At 32.6% G+C, this 19,930-nt stretch overlaps 1 protein-coding gene and 1 long non-coding RNA gene across 2 annotated transcripts; one reads left to right on the top strand and one right to left on the bottom strand.

Moving 5' to 3' along the window:
- Positions 1 to 4,307: 4,307 nt before the first annotated feature.
- Positions 4,308 to 5,564, bottom strand: LOC110673190 (probable membrane-associated kinase regulator 1). The gene has a single exon (XM_021836247.2). It carries the CDS (start codon positions 5,352 to 5,354, stop codon positions 4,326 to 4,328), a length of 1,029 nt encoding a protein of 342 aa, XP_021691939.2. The 5' UTR covers positions 5,355 to 5,564; the 3' UTR covers positions 4,308 to 4,325.
- Positions 5,565 to 8,767: 3,203 nt separating this feature from the next.
- On the top strand, positions 8,768 to 18,777 carry LOC131173790 (uncharacterized). Its single transcript, XR_009144129.1, has 2 exons — positions 8,768 to 8,967; positions 12,978 to 18,777. It is a non-coding gene; the product is annotated as an uncharacterized LOC131173790 (long non-coding RNA).
- The last annotated feature ends 1,153 nt before the right edge of the window (positions 18,778 to 19,930 follow it).

The raw sequence follows: 19,930 nt of genomic DNA, 5'->3' as shown, positions 1-19,930 counted from the left end.
AAATTGGTTGGAATGATTATGAAATTGGAAGTTGTTGAGATAAATCATTGGAATTGCTTTTTACAGGTATTTGAAGAACTGTTTTCTCAAAATACTGACGGCACTCTGCCGAAATTTTTGTAAAATTTGCGAAAAAATAAAATGGAATAAAATTTTTTACTAGTTTTAGAACTTTGAATAAATGATTTTAATATCTATTAGAAAATGCTCACCGTTTATAAAAGTAAGAAAATTGTCTTAAAATCACTTGTAGGGTACTTAATGAGTTATCGGTAGGTGAGGTTCGATAGTTCATTAGGTATTCTACGAGATCATGTTATATCTTATAGAGGGGTAAGGTGTGACAAAGGTCGTCGGTTCACATCTTCGATTTAATTCAATCCTAGGTACTCAATGAGATGAACCATTGAATAACTCGCTACCGACTCTTTTTATACTCCTAAGTAGAGACAATATTTGGTCATTATGTCGGTTTGGGGAGTTGAACTAGGGTGAGACAAAACCATCTCACTAAGTTAAAGACTGGATTACTATGCCCAATTGTTTCAAAGAAATATATTGCCTCTATCTCAAACTGACATGGAATATTAACACACGCCCCTTATACTTGAAATATGAGAGCCAACATTGATTGGGTTCTATGCTATCTTAAGAAAATAATTTGAGTTTAACTCATCTCTGAAAATTAATTCAAAAAGATTGGAGCACTTAAAACTTTATAAAAAACACGTTACCCCTAATTCAAATCAAATTGTCATAGGATATTAATAGATATAAAAGATAAAATTTAACTAAATTGATCTCAACTTTTATATATAAAAGATTGAGTTAATTTCAGGATGCAAATTATTCAATTAAGTTTTACAGATATTTTGATTAATTTATTTCTTCAATAAATCCAATAATATTTATTTGACACCTTAAACAATTTCATTCATATTGGTTAAAGCATATATATGTGTAGTGGAAGAGCATGAGATCTATGTCTTGAGAAGATTTTTTTCCCCAGCAGATAATTATATGAATGAATGTTAGCTATCATACATGTATATATCAGGATTCGGAAGGGAAAATGACACCCATTAAGAGGTATACCCTTAAAAAAATCCTTTATATGGCTTATACCTCAGAGACGTGGAAATGAAAGGTCGCCATGAGCGAGGGAAAGAGGACCTCGTAGATTGGTGTGAGGGAGAGACGACATGTGAGCTGTCTCTGCATACATGTGAAACTTGGTATTAAATGACAACAAGGTGATCATAATATTGATGTTAACCTTAGATTTCAACTCATTTCCAATACCACACATTCAATCTCTATCACTCTGCTACTTCAGGTGCAGCTGCATGCCCTTCTAAGCCTACTTGATTTGTTCTTTCCAATTTTCATCACACGTACTTGATTTTTGAGCTGACTTTCTCATGCCTACCTTTCAATTTCACAGCTACCTCCATTACCACTGTATGTCGTTAGCAATAATGTTGTCACATATATCCACACCAATATAACATACGGACAATAAAAAAAAAAAAGAAATTTACGTAATTTAATGATACTCGGACTTATCATCTCTCATGACCTTTTGACTATATTGATCTTCTAACTGTGTTGATCTTCTTACTAAATATTTGACTGTTTAATTACTATTCTAACTATTGAATTGAGTGCTGACTTTTTCACTTGATTTTAAACAAGCTGTATTAAGGGTGAGCAGATTTTGATTTAAGTAAAAAAATTAAATTGAACCGAGTTAATTTAGTTTAATAAGTTTTGTTTTAAAATTTAATCAGTTCGGTTCGATTTTATGTTATAAAAATTTCGATTATTTCAGTTCAGTTTGATTTTAAAGAGAAAAAATCGATTAAACCGAACTAAATAGTAATTTTATATATTCAAATCGAACTGAATCGATTTTTGAATTAATTTAATTTTATGGAAAATTTATGAATTATATTTAATTATATATATATATAAATTGTTTAATTTCATTGATTAATATTTATTAGGTTTAAACCAAAGTCAAAATTAGACCAAATAACTTGAAAATCAAGTCTAAATTAAAAAATCAATAGAAAATCAAAACCGATCAGTTTGAACCGAATCGAACCGAAATAGAGCGGTTCGATTTGATTTGATTTTTCATCAATTTCGGTTCGATTCAGTTTCCAAAATAAGTAATTCGATTTTTATAATTTAATTTTATTCGGTTCGATTCGATTCGATTTGAACCCAATACTCACCCCTAAGCTATATCATTTAATTACAGAATTTATGTTCACAAAACAAAACACAATAAAAAAAATTTATTATAATTAAAAAAATAATTAAAGTTACAATAGCTCATAGCTTTTCGAAGCTTAATTAATTTCAATAAATTTATTTAAATTCTCAAAATTACTATCACTATATACCTCATAAAATATTTTTACTTAAACCACACTATACATTATTCTGAGTTAAGCCGTTCTTCTGATATATTCATAAAAGTATATTCAAAATTCAAATCATTGCATGACACAAATTAAAGTTAATTTTCTTAAGGCATCCAGATTTTCATTTATCAGTATGATTTGCCAAGGATGATAACCCAAAACCTAGTTATATACAAACGTGGAATGATAAGTTGGTCTTAAATGCAGTGGCAAGTTAAAAATTTCTTTAAATAGGATAAGAAATAGAAAAATATATAGTTGCTTATTTTACATTAAAACAGACAAACACGTTTACAAGTAATTCATCTTATTCTGATACGATATAAAAATAGATTAAACTTAATTTTAATTTAAAAATAAACTCAATAAGAAGAGATTTGTCCCAATGTAATACTTAGCCTCAATACCTTATTTCTTTCACCTTTATAATTGTAAAGATTCATCAATAATTTTATTTTCTTGAAAAAAGGGCAGATTTTTCAATGGAATAAATCAATTTTTTGTGAACCCAAAAGGAAAAGAAATGAAAATATTTTATGTGACTTCATAAAAAGGTAGTGTGATAAGCCACTTAGATTTTGTTTGGGAATATGGCATGAAAGGTTACAATTTATTTGAAATGATCTATTTTAGAGAAAAAAGTATATTTTTAAATATTACTGAAAAATAATTTAAAAAGTTATTTTATTATTTAAAAATTTTATAATTAAAAAAATAAAAAATTATTTATATTTTACATGTGTTAAAAAAATAATATTAAATTGAGATATTGTAATGCTCCTTATAAATATCTCTATGGAAGAGATTTTTTTGTTTATATTAAATTTATTTTAAATTTAAAATATAAAATATATAATAATATTTATTTATTAAATATTTAAATTTTATATATTTATATTTTAAATTTATATAAAATTAAATTTGGATAAAAATTTCGTCGATAATTAGAACCATATGTTTAAGAAAAGAAAATGGAAAGTACAATCCATAGGTGGCGCACCCTGTCCAATAATAATTAAAATTGTGATGATTGATGGGTCCCACTCTTTCTGGCCAATTACATCCAAAACATTTCCAGATTATCTCTCCGTGATTGGTCCTATTCTTCATTTCTTGCCTTACACAAGCTACGCTAAACGACACCACTATGCCAAGTATTCCTCCGTGCATACCCTTTACCAGCACTAATAAAATGCCTATTAAGAGACTAAATTATTATACATATTAAGATTATATATAGAGCTAAATTATTATAAAAAAAAATAATCAACTAAATTGTTGTAATTTTCAATTTATTAACAGTAAATTTTAATAAAATAATTATTTTATTAATAAAAATATATCTTATAAATAAATTTGAAATTTGAAAAGATGACAAAGAGAAACTGCTATGCTGCTTCTTATAATACAGCTAGTATATTTTAATAAATGCACCGTCTTATCCCATTTCAGAGATTCCGGAGAGCGAGCCTGAACCTTCGTTTACTCTTGCGCACATGGACCCAGAAATAGTTTTTCTTTCTTAAACGACAAAATCATATGCAGCCCCGATTCAAACCTCTGAAGAAAATCCAAAAAAAAAAAAAAATTAATTAATCTGAATGGCAGTAGGTTCATTCCCATTTCCAAAACAAAGCAACGGGCACCCAGGCTCTACCTGAGAATACCCTCAGTTTATATGTTTATGCATCTAGCTCTCACAAAGAAAAAAAACTAGAAATGACGAATTGAAGCTTAGGTATTGGAATTTGGAAACAGGTTATTGATTAAACCGTAATGTTATCGAACTTGAAGAAACACGATTAATTAATTAATTACTACTCCGTATGCATGTCACTACAACAGATTGAATTGAAATTAGCTTAATTTGATACATTAATTAACAATATTTAATTAAATTTCATTGCTCATCATAGTCTTGCTTTTCATCATGGAGTTCTTGCAATGAGCGATTGCACCTTGAATGGCACTCTGCAACTCCTCCATTGATGAATTATCTGCATAGCACATACCACCACCGACTCTGCTACCTGTGCCTGAACCCACGAAACCGTTTCTACATAGCACGCCAGAGTGGCTAGGGGATGACCGCATGGACGATGGGCAGCTTGAAATGCAGCTTCTCCTTCTTGGGTACCTCAGGTTTCCTGAGAAAGAGTGGGCAAATCCTCGGTTGCTTTCCTTGCTTGCGTTCTTGTTAGAGTCATCAGATCTCTCTGATTTCATGGAGAATGAGACGCTGCTTATTGGTGCTGTAGGCATTGGATTTACACCGGCCATTTTTTGCTGTTGTTTCTGGGAAAGTTTCTCGTACAATGGCTTCACTTTCTTCAAGTACTTCCTTATTACCTCCTTTGCTGTGGCGCTCATTCTTTTCACTGAAGAACCAGACACGGCATCATTTTCGCGGTTCTTGGGCTCTTTCTTGAACACAGAAGAGAATCTCGATAGAGAGAAGTATTTATTGCTCTTCTTGATCTGGGAATTCAAGTGAACATGGCTTTGAATGTGAGGGTAGGCGTTGTTAAGCCGCTTGAACTCATCTTCTTCGGTGACAGAACTGGGTCTTGAAGAGTCACACTCTCCAAGCGAGACAAGATCGCTACTGAAGGACGAGGTGGATTCATTAGAGCTGCCAGTAGAGTCGCGAGAGGCGGTGGTGGTCGTGTCGGAAGAGGAGGAAGTGCTTGAAGAGGCTAAGAGGATTGTGCGGACCATAGAAATGCGAGGGGAGAGATGTAGAGGCAAAAGCTGGCCCTTATAGAAGAGCTCGTCTGCTGGACATATAGCTGTGGATGATTTGCGCGGAGACAGAGAGATTGTGAACTCAAAATCTGAGGAAGAAGAGGAAGAGAAAGAATGAGAAGGTGATGAGGGTAGAGTTTGGGACGATCTTAAGTCTTTCTCTCTTCTCTTCCCCATCTTTGCTGCTACATTATCTGCATAACAAGATCAACAAAGACGGATAGAGTGAGAGAGAGAGAGAGAGAGAGAGAGAGATAGAGAGTTTTGAGAAGTAAAATTGATTGAGAGGTAAGATGGAATTGATTATATAGATGGAAGCTTTGTTTGACCTCACTCTCTACTGTGGAGAGGGGAAAGCAAGCGCCACCACCCACCACCAGTAATTGTGGTCCATATTTTTTTAGTGCACTACGTTATTTAGCTGGTATTGCATGCAATTCCTGGATATGTATATTGGGTAACGGTGGGAGGTGTCACATGGGAGCTTGTTACGTCTCTCTCTCTCCCTCTCTCTCGTGTTTGTGTGATTGCATGCAGTGGGAGCCTCACGTGCCCTGCACGTGAAAGGTGGGGTTGGATCGTGGGTGAAAAATAACATTTTTTTCTCTCTCTCTCTCTCTGGGACAGAATCCTTCAAGAAGAATGCTGTGGCTAGTGTGATGAGTGTGGGTGATCATCATCATCAGTACCCTACTGCCTCATATCACAGTTGTATAGTCCACCTTCAATATATATGTATATATAATTAATTTTTACCTGTTTTAATATTCTACAATTGTTCAGGTTCTGAAGCCTCTGGATTTGGTGGTGATTATTACTGATTATATACTCATTAATTTGGGACAACTATTAAAATCTATATTGGGTCAGCAGATCACCATCCTAGCTAATTAATATTGATTTTCTTTACTCCTTTTTTTTCTAGATTATTGTCCAGAACTCTTTCAGCTTATAAAACATGGATTGTGATCAAAGTTAATGGAGATTATTTTTAATTTTTGCTTGCATGTCGATCTTGGTTTTTCAATCATATGCGTATAGATACTGGAATTGTCGCTTATTAAATGAAGGCAGCGATAATGAAGATCTCAACCCCTACAGAGAAGCAATGATTTAAGGTTAATCACATTTTCCAAAACACTGCCTAATAGTAACAATTAACTATTCATCCAAGGGTACGGATATTGAATTAAAACATGGAGTAGATCAGATTCTTAAACCAATGCATGCATTGGCCCCCCACCTTACACACACACACACACACACAAGCAACAAGCAAATCGAGTCCATTTCTAGTTTTCTACTGTGTCGACTTGAAGGAGATCATGATTAAGCATTTGATAACAGCTTCATGTGTCTAAGATATTGATACATTACTTAATTGTCAACTGAAGTACACAGAAATAACAAGAGCTCAAATCGAGAAACATTTGAGCCGTTCTAAGCACCGAAAAATTTTATTAGACCTAATAAACTATGAAGAGAGAATAATTTATAAATTGTTAACGCAAATTTGTGAAGTTTTACCAGGCTAATTGACTTAGTCTACAGGCTTTTAAGGATTTTTTTTAATATAGGGATTCTCATATTAAAAAATTTAGAATTTCAATATGATTCTGTTAAATAATTAATTATATATTTTGACTCATCTTATCAAATCATAATAGACTTTTAAAAACTATTAGTTACCCTAATTAGAGTGACTATCAGATGAATTTTAGATTATAATTATATTATATATAAATTTTTTCTTTTAGTTTTATCTAAATTTTAATTTAATTTTGATTAAATTCAACAATTGATTTTTTTCTTAAGATTAATTTTAAAAATAAAAAATTTGACTTCATTTAAATCTAAACTGACAGTTTATAATTCAATTTAATTTCAATTAATTTAATCAATTTTAATTTAATTCCGATTTCAAATTAAGCCTGGTGATTTTAGCTATAATCCAAGCAATATAGGAAGAGTGACCACCATTGTATCTCCCTCTTCCTCTTCCATTATGCACCCTTGTGGGTGGTACTAAGGAGAGTTACTTTCATCGTGGAAGCCGAAAAAGCACCACCTATAATTGAAATCCTGCAGGACCCAAAACAACTAAGCATAGATCATTAGTAAATCTCTAAGCATACACATTCAATCATGCTTTCTCTTCTACGCACACATTTGTATATTATATGCATACAACTTTAACATGTGGGGTTGCTCAAGTTCTTGCCTTTTCCTTTTGAATTGTTTAACATGGGTTATTCTTTTTTATTTAATTAACTGAAACTATATGATCAATTAGGAATTTTCAGGAAGAGGTTCCACAATCTTGTATAGGTTGATCCAAAAAATTAAAGATTTCTAGACATATTTAGTAAGCTTGTTTGGATACCCATTATTTAATCATCCCTTACTCAACTATGCAACATAACACTTTTTGATATGCTATTTTAGAATTATTTTCAGTCAAATATATTTAATTTTTAAAAGGGTATTCAATATATGTTTAAATTCATATTAGAACAAATTTAATAACCTTTAAATTAAATATATGCATTGAGATCCATACAGAATTAAGTGTATAAATTTATATATAAATATTTAATATAATAATTAATAAATTAATATTTATATGAGTTTGAGTTCTGTATGGCCACACCTAATTTAAAATAGTGGTATCATTAACGCTAATACCTTAAATTCATATCTCCCAAGAAATCCATGACCATGCTGCTTGCATTTAAATCCAGTGGAACTCACAGACAAATCCATTGGGAGATAATGGGCCTGCCATTCTCCCGAGCCACTCCACCTGTGATCCTAGGACACCCGTTTTAATAGCAGCTTGGAAGGAAAAAAATCAGTGGTTAAATGCCGCTAATGATGGTTTCTGATGAATGACTCGTCGTTTCCCTTAATTATTCATTGTCGTGGAACTTTGGCTATGTTTGGATGTGTGGAAAATTAGAGAAAGGAAAATAATTTAAAGAAAATAAAGAAAAATAAGTGATGAAAATAAAAAAAGGATAAATTAAAAAAAATAAAAAATTAGCATACAAAATAAAATTTAAAACTTGTTATTTATTTCACCATTATTAATGGTTATGTTGAATTTATTATTAATATAGAATTTATTAAATAAAATTTCACTTTTATTTTTAATTTTTTTAAAAAATATAAAGAATAAAATTATAATTTTATCAAACATAACTGCCGTGCACGTTAAAAATGGTGTTAATTCATGATTAGAACTCTAAAACCATTTTTAATAAAAAAATTATTTAGTTATTTCATTTTAATAAAATAATGATTTAATTTTTTTATTTTAAAAATATTATATTTTTATTTACTTTTTAATTTCTTTAATCATTTAAATATTATTTTAAATTTTATTTAATTTTTACAATTTTAAAAAAATAATTATATAATCTATTTATTTTTTAAAATTTAAATTATTTGATTTTCATAAAGATAATTATTTTTTAATATATTAATTAATAAAAATAAACTCACCGAACTGAAAAAGAAACAAGCGAATTTGCCTTGGATAAAAAAAGGGGGGAAAAATCAAATATTTTATCGTCTTTCGCGTGTCTCTCTCTCTCTATCTCTCTCTTGCTCTCTCTTTGTCTCTGTTATTTTCTTTGAACTTCCTTTTTACTCTCTTCTTTTAATCCGCAATAACAATCCTATCAGCTTCACATCCAGTTCCAAAGGGAAAAAATTGGGAAATTTTTCATCCTGAATTTTGATCTTAACCACAGTCACGGAGCTTAGATCTAAATTTCTAACTAATCAGGTATTTTTTGATCTTTTCTTTGGTAATTGGATCATTTACAAGGATTTTATTCTCCATTTTTGTTATTCGTGTGTTTATATGTTTAAATTATGAATGCATGCTTGGTTTTGTCGATTTTCTTCGTAAAATTTGCTGTTTGTGCTGAAATAGTCTGATTGGTATGTGTATGTGTGTGTTTATTGTATGGTTTGTCGAAGGATTTTAGTTTGGCATTCGAGCTAACTAGGTTCTTTGTCACACCTTACCCCTCTGTAAGGCATAACATGATCCCGTAGAATACTTAATGAACTATCGAACTTCACCTACCGATAACTCATTAAATACCCTACAAGGGATTTTAAAACAATTTTCTTACATTTTGAAAGTGGTGAGCATTTTGATAAGAATTTAAAATCATTTATTCAAGTTTAATACTAGTAAAAATTTTTGTCCATTTTACTTTTGTCGTAATTTTTATAAAAATTTTGATAGAGTTCTCTCTGTATTTTGAGAAACCAGTTCTTCAAACACCTGAGAAAAACACTCCAAAAAATGTTTCATAACTCCCAACCTCCAATAATTCACAATTCAACTCAAATCAATTCATTCCAAAACAGTTCCACAATCCAAATCAAATTTGTCAACTCATAATATTTAATGATTCAATTCACAAAACATAAAGCAGGAAATTCATATGTACAAATATTAAATTTACAGAAGAAAATCCAAAATAATATTATTACAATTTATTTACAACTGCTCGACTTTATATTGATACATACAACATTTCCATATTTACATCAAAATTTATCTACAAGGGCATAAAATAATACCCGTACAAAAGATCAATGTAATCCTCGATTTAATCGCAGCTCACTCTGCTTTTTCCTTGCTCTTATCTAATAAGCCATCGCTGAGTATAAAAATACTCAGTGGTGCACAATAAAAATTTAAAATGCAATAAATAAATCATTCATTGCCAAACACAATTCAAATGTTTCTCAATCACATTTCAATAATGATCAAAGTTCATAATAACACCATTTTGTCAAATAATCTATTAAACACAGTTTAGTCAAACAATTTCATAAACACAGTGTTGCCAAAGTCATACACAACTTAAGCCATGACATAAAATTTTCGATCAATGCCGCGTTGCACACCACGACAAAGCAATCTCAACCCTATTAATTGAAACCAATGAAGGAGTTGGCTAGCTAGCTAATGAGTACTCATCCGATCTACAACCTCAACTGGCAAGTCAGAGAGGGAGGAAAATAAACGATCTCAACCCCATAAATGAAGGAGGAATAATAAGTAACTGTCATGCTAAGTGTGAATCAAGAATCCATTTCAAACATTTCATTCAAATATTGCATACGAAAATCAAATCAATTTCCAAAGTTACAATTTGATCACAAGGTGGCAACACAAAATTTCATAAATTCATAATGCGTACTAAATCAAATTTTCAAGGATAAAATGCTTAAATAGGGTTTATTGTGCAAAAACCTCAAGCGAGTCGTCCCTTAGCCTCGACTCGGTTCCTCGGGTTCCTTCCCGATATTCTTTTCAACTGAAACACACAGTTTTACAATGTTTCAGTACTAGAACTCAACATAAATCCAAAATAAATTTAGCTTCACAATTACCTAGCTCTAACGTGCTAAATTCGACGTTCTTTAAATTTTGTGTGTCAGGTTACTATTCACTGCACTATTCAAGTCAAATAGTTGACTTTCTAAGGCTTAATAGGTATGGGAATTCCAACTTCACCCACATACCACATTTTGGTCACTAAACTTGTTGATTTTGGCCATTTTCTCAAAACTTAGGTCATTTTGACAAAATTGCCAATTTTCGGTTTTGGTGCTCCGGAGTTGCACTGTTCCATTGGTCAATCTACTATTGGAATTTGGAAAAACTTCCTTCATAGAAAATGTTCCTTATTGTCTTAAGTGTATTCTCATTTTTGGATCACCCCAATTGGAGTTTTGTAGCTCAAGTTATAGCCAAAATACAATAATTTGACTAGGTTAATGGCATAATTTAGGATGGTGTTCTTCATGAAAGTTTTAGGTCTATATCTTATCTAATTGCTGGTAAAATTTCAGGTCAATTTGACCTGTCTAGCTCGAATTATGACCAAATGAATAGTTCAGTTTGGTGCAGTGGCAGCCTGCTCTCATTTCATTTTGGTCAATTGTTTCACCAAGTTTTAGTCAGTTTTTGTCCATGATTCCTTAATGAAAATTGTGCTATTTTATGTCTATTTTCATCTACAATTGGTGGCATATCAATTGGGCTTGTAAAATTCCCGTTTTGGTCCTTCAAAGTAGGTTTGGTCATGCTGCCAGCAGCATGACCAATTGACCCACGAATTTGTCTTCCATTCTAACACTTCCCATTCTAACACTTCCATTCTAACACTTTGGTCATTATTGACCATTTTTCAGTCCACAATTCGTCAAAGATATCAAGTATGCATTTCTCCAAAATTTGGTTCACAAACCCTAACTCACTCATTCAATCACAATTGGTGCATTTCCATCTTAACACCATACTAATGTAAGTTTATTAACATCTTTAATTCCCTTTAAACACATCAAACCATACCAATCATACTCTCATCAACTAGGCCAAAATTTCAATTTATTCCTCTTCACATATTTTTATTTTATTTTAAGGTTATTTACAAGCTCTTAATGCCATATAAACACTAATTAAGCAAGAAAAATTGAGGTTTGTATTACCAACCTTGAGCAGAATTTTCTTCCTCCTTTTCTTCAAATTTTCCTTCTTTCTTCCTTGCCCAATCCTCTTCACAAGTTGCCTAGATAAGCTTTAACTATGGTGGCTAATTTTTCTATGGTGAAATTTTATGATATACAAGCTCAAAATTGAGCTTTAATGGAGTTTCTGGAGAGGGAGAGTTGAGAGAGGGAGTGAGGCGGCACCATATGAAAAAGAAGACCAAAATTGATTTTTTTTTTTCATTTCTTTTCTTAATTTATTTTAGTTGATGGAAGACCACAAAATCCCATTTAATAAATAACTTAATTAATTCTTTATGACATCATTCATGATGTCATCATCTTTGACTTTTACATCTTTTTCTTTTTTTTTTCTATTTATTTTTTTTCTATTAGTTCTTTAATTTAATTCTCGATCCCGAAGTTTTCTTTTCTCTGATTTTATTTGACAGTTAGGTCAGGAGTTAGCTCTCGGGGTCAATTGACCAAATTGCCCCTCGCCGGTTCATCCCGATTTGCAAATAATTCCATATTTCTTCCGGCTCCCTGACCTAATTATTTGACTGGCTTAACAGTTCTTTTTTGTGATTTTCTCTTTTCCACTATGTTCATAAGGGTCCTAAGGACCGCAGCGTCACTTTTTACGGTTCGAAATTTGAGTTTAAAATGACTTCGCAGTCGTTCCCGATGAGGTCACTCATCGCTGTGACTCTCGGCTCGTTTAACCTCTTATGTTCTATTTTTCTTATTTATACTTAACTAGTTAAACATTACTAATTATTTGTGTTTATGACTTCTCAAGTTGTCTTAAGTGTGGCCCTAATTCCATTAATTGTCCGACACCGGGCCCCGGAATAGTGAAATATACCAGGCTATACCAATAGGGGTGTTACATTCTTCGATTGCTCATGGTTGCTGACATGAATGGTAGGGATTGGAACGTGAAAAAAGAGCCCAGCTTTGTCTGAATTCTTTGTTAGCCAAACTTAAAATTTTAACTATTTTGATTTTTAATTTGGCCCTCTAATTGCTTGTTTGTAGGCCAATTTTACAATTGAGGTCTTAATTACTAAAAATAATTATCCTAGTTGTGCATAGAAAAAGATGAAATTGTAAAAGTTTTTATAAGAAACAGAGATATGAAGTTCAGGACTTGGAGACTGAACAGCAGCTTGCCTTCACACATCATTGTGTACTACTTTCAACTTGATGGAGAAGTTTAAAATTTTGGTCTTATAATCTTGTTTAAATTTCTTCTTCTTTTGGGTAATTTTTCAGCAACAATGTCCTTTGCTTGGGATTACCATTTGCAAGGTGGCACTCTCCATGATGATCGGTGGTTCTCATTCAATAGGAACAACCACAATAAAAGGAGCAGGAGTATGAACACAAATAGGGACAACGATTACATTGCACCCTTAGTTATTCGAATGCCAATGATAAGGTACGTAATGTGTGAGCCGAGAGTCCTCCTCACTCGTTATGAATATTTAGGAATCGACTAACACCTCTTCGGAATTAGAGTCCTAATTCGAGGAGTGAGGAACCTAACAAATACATAACAAGTTAAACAAACATAACATCAATTCACTGTAGAGTCATCCCATCTACTTATGTCCTTGGAAAATCCAAGATGGTGAAATATTAAACGTTCATTTTATCAATAATAGGAACTAGCATCATGATTTTAACCCCAAAATTATCAATCTCAAATTATGAAGAGTACATCGTTAAATCTGTTTATCCTTATTGAGGGACGAGGTGGGGTGTCTAACACCTTCCTCATCCGTGCATGGATCCCGAACTTTAAATCTCTGTTTTTCGAAGTGGTTCTCATAAATTTTTACAAATGATTTTCTTTGATTTCCCTTAAAATTAAAGTGGCGACTCCTCACTTTTTCCACCTCGGTGAGAATCGTCTGGCGACTGCAAAACCTTTGTGACAATGTTAGTGTAATAAAATGATTTTGTAAAAGTTGTATCCATTTATCACTGAATGTTGAATTATATAAGTGTTGAAATAAAAGTTTTATAGCTTTGATGTTGTATTATGCCTACTGAAGAAACGCAGGGAGGCAATAGTTGTGATTTGAGAAATTATAGGGACTAAATAGGTATGTATTTTAAAATTATAGGGGCTAAATAATTGTCTTATTCAAATTATGAGGACTAAATAATTGTCTTATTCAAATTATGGGAACTAAATAGTTATATTATTCAAATTACAGGGACTAAATAGTTGAGTTGGCAACATATATTTTGAGATGGTAACCCCTGTTTTTGATGAATTAGTAACCTGTAAAATGAAAAACCTGTCTATAATATATAATTTATAACCTGTAAAATGCAACAATTATCAAAGACAAATTTTTCTATCAATAGTATATATTGGAATAGATACAAAAATCAACTGTTTACAACCAAAATACTTGATCAATTAAATAACAGTAAAGATAGCCATCATTCTAGTGATCAAGTCCATTACATTACTATAAATCAAAATTATTAAATAACTTATCTAATATCATCTCCAATAAGCACTAAATTTCTCAATATTTACACGCACAAAGTTCCAACTATGCACATTGCAACCACAAAATATAAGACTACAGGGCATATTTCACCAATAAAATTGAACTAACAACAAAATATGACTAATGTTCCATTTCCAATGACCATCCTAATGCAATGACTATCTCCCCATATCTTGAGCAATGTTACTGTTCACATACATGGCTTGTTGCACATGCCCCCCTTGAGATTGTGGCTTAAATTCTTGGTGGGCTACAGAACTGTTTTTTTTTCTTCCTTCCACCTCTAGAACTTGTGTTGGACCGCATGAAGAAATAGCTCATGTCATAATAAAATATTAACATAAAAATCAATAAATATATATATAATTGAGATCTTTGTATGCATAAAATTTTTAATTGATAGATGGTAAAATAGTTTAATATGACAAAACTTACCCCAACTAGGGCATATTGGCAAGTCCTCTTATTATGTCCCAATTGCTTGCACCTGGCACAAAACACCATTGCATTCCTTCTTCTCTTTACTGTAGGCCCTAGCTCTCTCTCTTCCCTTTTCCTCGATTTTCGAGGCCTGCTTAGTTGCCTTTTCAATGGGTGTGGTTTTATTGGTGGGTGTTCAGCATTTGGTTCCATATTCATTTCTGGGATTGGATGAATTGCACATTCATAGACCTTCAAATAGGTATCAACATCTTAGTAATTATGACAGTACTTCTCTATATCTCCTCTCTGATGCCCAATGGCTTTGGCTGCATATTTACATGGCAATCTAGATATGTCCCACCATCCACAGGAGCAAGTCTTTTTCACCAAAGAAACAACAAATTTACAGGGACCCTCATGAACCTCGAACTCTTCATTCTTTCCAGGTATTAGCTTAACACATCTACTCTGACTTGTAATCTTGTTCAATATCTTCTTTGTTCTAGGTGTGACCTTCCCATCCCAAGTACAGCCCTTTGCATACATGCTATGGAATCTTAACATGAGTTTCTATCTAATGCTCTCAATTATGTTGATCAATGGCATTCCTCTTAGCTTGCCTATCCAGCTTTTAAAAGATTCTGTCATGTTGTTTGTGTAGTTTTCACATTTTGTCTGTCCAAAATGAATGCCTTGTCCATTGTGACAAAGGTATCTTTAACAACTGTTATGGAAAGTCAATCACAATATTATTTCTCTGTATATTCTGATTCTGTATTCTGTATTCCTATTTAGGATTTCTTCCTAATTAGTATAACACAATTATAGGAATCAATTGTATATATATACCCAGAATCATCTCTTTCTACAACAACCAATCATATGGCTTCTGCTGCCTCTTAGGCTTAAACACCTTCATATGAAGCCAAAATTCATAACTATTTGTAGCTTTTGCACAATTTCAAAAGTTATCTTTTAGTTGCATTCCTGGAAATTGTTTCTTGGAATTTGAGAATAAATGCCTACAGCAGAATCTATGGCAAGCAGTTGGAAAAACCTCCTTTACTGCTTCCACTAAACCCTACACAAAATTCATTTTGTCAAAACATACTATTGGACAATGGATATTAAATAATATATTGGATAATGTAATAAAGTAAAGCAAACTAGTTAGATAGGTTACCTTTTGTCTATCAGACATGAATGTCCATGGCCTGTTGTCTCCAGTGCAATGATACAGGTTCTCTAAGAAAAAATTCCAACTCTCCAAACATTCTGACTCTCCAAATGCAAATGCTAAGGGTAGTGCTCCTCTATTACCATCTAATACAACAGCAGATAAAAAGATCCCTCCATATAGACCCTTTAAGTGACAGCCGTCAAGGCCAATCAAAGGCCTACATCCCTTTGTGAACCCATCCTTGGTTGCTTCGAATGATATGAACAATCTTTTGAAAACCATGTCATCCTCTTCCTTGACTCTAGTTTCTAGTTCAATCTTAACCACTACTCCAGGATTATACTTTTGCAAGTAGTACAAATATTTTTTGAACTTTTTGTAGCTATCAGCATGCTCCCCAATATTTTGTGATTTAGCTATAATCTTGGCCCTATACAAATGCCACATAGGTGCATCCACTTCGCATTTCTCAAGTAAGTGATGTTGCATTAGCTCATAAGACATATTTGGATCAGCTCTAAAACTCATCAATTTCTCTAAAATCCATCTAGTGGTGCCATTGGGGTTCTTATCGTCTAGTGGTCTCATACAACTATGAACATTAATAAGAGTCTTCAGCATAAATGCCATGTCATTTGCTAAAGTACTTGCATTAAATCTCCAATCACATCCTTCAACACCCCAAGTAGTTGTTACCCTCCTATTATCATTCTTCTTTTTATGTATTTCATACCCTCATTTCACTGCATAGTCTCTTAAAGCCTCTTTAATAGCTGTGACATCTTTAAAAACCTGACCAACTTGGAAAGCAATATCTTCACCCTTTTTATAATGAAAAGGGTTTGCATACACCCCCTTAAATGGATCTTTATATGGTTTTTGTTTAATAGGATCATCATTTTCATCATCCTTGTCACTGCAAATGTCAGACAATCCATCATCATCTTCCTCTATATCCCCAATGTCATCATCTAATTCATCCTCATTATCACTACTCATTTCATAACCATGTTCCAGCCTGTCTTCATCATCATTGTCAGTAAATTCAATCTCACTATCACTGACAGGGGGTGCATCATCATTAGGTGCAGCCCTAGCTCCTTTTACCCCTCACAGAACCCTTGCGCACATTAGAAGACCCTCTGCCCACAGTAGAAGATCCTCTGCCCACAGTAGCAGACCCCCTGCCCATTTTAACAGAACCCCCTCCACTAGACACACCAACATAGTGAACAGGGGCAGTATTCCTTCGACCACCTATCACACTGCCCACAGAAGCCATTCTGACATCAACAAAACTCATGTTTACATTTTTAGCCTCTCTTCCAATACGAAAATAAGGTCCAAATCTACCCATATCCTTATCCCCAATTTCAATTTCACCAACAATCTTCTTACCCTTTTCGGCCAAATCACCAGAATTGCCCCGTGTTACCGGGGCCAACCCTACACGCCTTGGACTTCCTATTATCACCTGGCATCTCAACACTCAGAGCAACGTGTTTTGTTCTAATTGTAAAAGGAATCACTGGGTTATCCTTGCACATTTCAAACATGAAAAGTAGGTCCCAATCAGTTTCAACAGCCAGTCCATTTCCAGTCATTACACTAATAAAATCAGATTGTATTTCAAACATTTTATACACATCAGCTAGCAACTCAATGTATGAATACTTATCTGCTGGGACATTCCCAAGTTCACTCTCTTTTTCTTCATACTTAAAAACACGAGTATAATACTCTGCATAATTCATTTTCCCCCTGACATAAAAAATACAAAAGTAATCAATCACAACATTGTTAAGTTAACTTTACTTACTTTAATAAAATACATGCTTTTACTGTGAACATTCCAAGAAACTAAAACAATATTTTATTTCAACACATCACATATTAAATTGCACAAGTATTACAATTGGTAATACGCGCACACACACACACACTTTTAGACTATCCAAAAAAATTATATTTTATTTCTTTGCTCTGTCCACAAGTATTACATGGTTGATTGACTACAAGTATATATAAGTCCCATATGTGCACAGTGGTAGAAAATTTTTCAATATGAAAATAATTACATATCAGTGTTAGACAAAATTCTTAATTAGAATAATCTTGCAGTCTTACTGCAATGTTTTTTTAATCTTGCAATCTTACTGCAATGTTTTTTTCTATCAAAATAATTTTCGTTTAAAAGAAGTTATCACTGGTTATTGTTTATTTTGGTGGTTGTAAAGTAGAAAAAATAAAATTGAAAATTGCTTGCCAAAGGAAGGGATCACTAATTTGTATTTGTTCTGGTGGTTATAGAATAGCAAAAGAAACAAGTGGAGTGGGTGATGGGAGACCACAATTGTGGTATTAGTGGTAATCCAAGTATGAATCTCTAAATATATCCATAAAATTTTATTTTTAGCATACTTGTGTATCTGGATTGGTGTATACATAACTTTCCACATCATTGTCACCAGTAAAAACTATCAAATCAGTTGAATGGATGATGGATGCAATGAATATGTTTGATGTGCAGATGCTATTTGAAAGTCTGTGGTCTTGTAAAGTGTGCAATAATCATTTTAAGGATATTTAGAAGATCATAATGATTTAATTATTTATTTATTATTTTTGTAATATAAGAATTGCAGAGACAAGTTTAACGTTAGTTTTTTACTCTAAATAAATTTTTTAGTCTACATATAGAACCTTTTAACAGTTCCTGCAGGGTAAGAGGAACATACAATACATCAAAATTCCCAGTTATAGAAGCTAGTACTTTTTTATTTTTTCCCCATTTTCACTTCCCTTTAAATTCTCTTGCGGGTGATTTATTTCGATTCTGGATTTGTTTCAATATAGGAGTTGTGAGAAGCTTGATTGACAATGCTTCACTCTACATCTTTATTCATTATGATAATCTTGAGTTTGGGAAAGGTTGATCTTATGATTCTTCTTGCATATTTTCACAAGGCTCAATGAATCTAAATTTCATTTTTCCCTTTTTTAATTCTCTGTCAATAAGAAGAGATGCACAAACAAATGCTCAGAAACTCCCTCCCAGGCCCGAGCATCTGTTCAACTCCAAAAAATTATATTATATTTTTCCCTTTTTTATGTCAAATTTTAAGAATCCAAGTATGCATTACCACATTACAGTACATGCACGCACAGTAAACAATCAATTTGCACTAACAACATATTCAAACCAATATATAATATTTAAAGCAACACATGTAAAGGAACCCACAAATAACCACACCAAAAAGAGAGCAGAAGGACCACAACAATGAAGTAGGAAAAAACTCACCTTTACTGCTATCTCCCACAGGACCACAAACTGAAAACTAAACTAGACCGAACGATCCCACCAAAAAGATCAACTGAAGGATCAAACCAATGAAGTGAACCGAACCTAAAGAACCAACAGATTTGCGACAGTGAGAGGAAGGGAGAATCGTGAAAGTGAGAGGGAGAGAGAATCGTGAAAGTGAAAGGGAGAGAGAAATTTATTATTAGGGATTTCAATTTCTAATATCTAATTCTATTTTTCTCTTTTCTGTAATTAATTTTCACTTTAAGAAGTGGGGCATTTTAGCCTTTCCACCTTTTAATAACGTTTGATTTTGACGGGAGAAATAATAAAGTTAAACAAATTCAAAACGAAGGGATTAAAAATATATTTTTTAAAATTGAGGGATCAAGTGATTATTTTTATTAAAATATAAAAATTAAATTAAATTTTTTCTTTTAAAAAAGCTCACAAATTTCACAGAAAGATAAAGGATCTAATATAAGATGATAAATCATTCATACTGATGTACACAAATAATAATCAACGGGACCAGGATCAAGGATGACCCAAGAAGGATATGTTAGTCACACTCTCAAGTTGTAGCAGTAGGCAATCGCAACGAGATGTGATGATTAACCATGTCTATTGTGAAGCCAATTAGGCAATTAGTGGCTTGTGAGTTCTCTTGTAAGTTTTTGTCAAGCTCTCGTAAGAGATTCATGCCAGGTAACCCTCCCTTTTGTTTTGATGTTGGCCTCTTGTCTCATGTAAAGATGGGAGAAAAAGTTGATACGAACAAACAATC

This window comes from Hevea brasiliensis, chromosome 15 (genome assembly GCF_030052815.1).
Source record: "Hevea brasiliensis isolate MT/VB/25A 57/8 chromosome 15, ASM3005281v1, whole genome shotgun sequence".
NCBI classification, from domain to species: Eukaryota; Viridiplantae; Streptophyta; class Magnoliopsida; order Malpighiales; family Euphorbiaceae; genus Hevea; species Hevea brasiliensis.
The sequence above is the reverse complement of the archived record's forward strand: the minus strand, read 5'-3'. Positions and strand labels throughout refer to the sequence as shown.

Bases quoted from the DNA above. Each gene is read 5' to 3' on its own strand.
- LOC110673190 (XM_021836247.2), bottom strand. From the start codon at position 5,354: ATGGGGAAGAGAAGAGAGAAAGACTTAAGATCGTCCCAAACTCTACCC.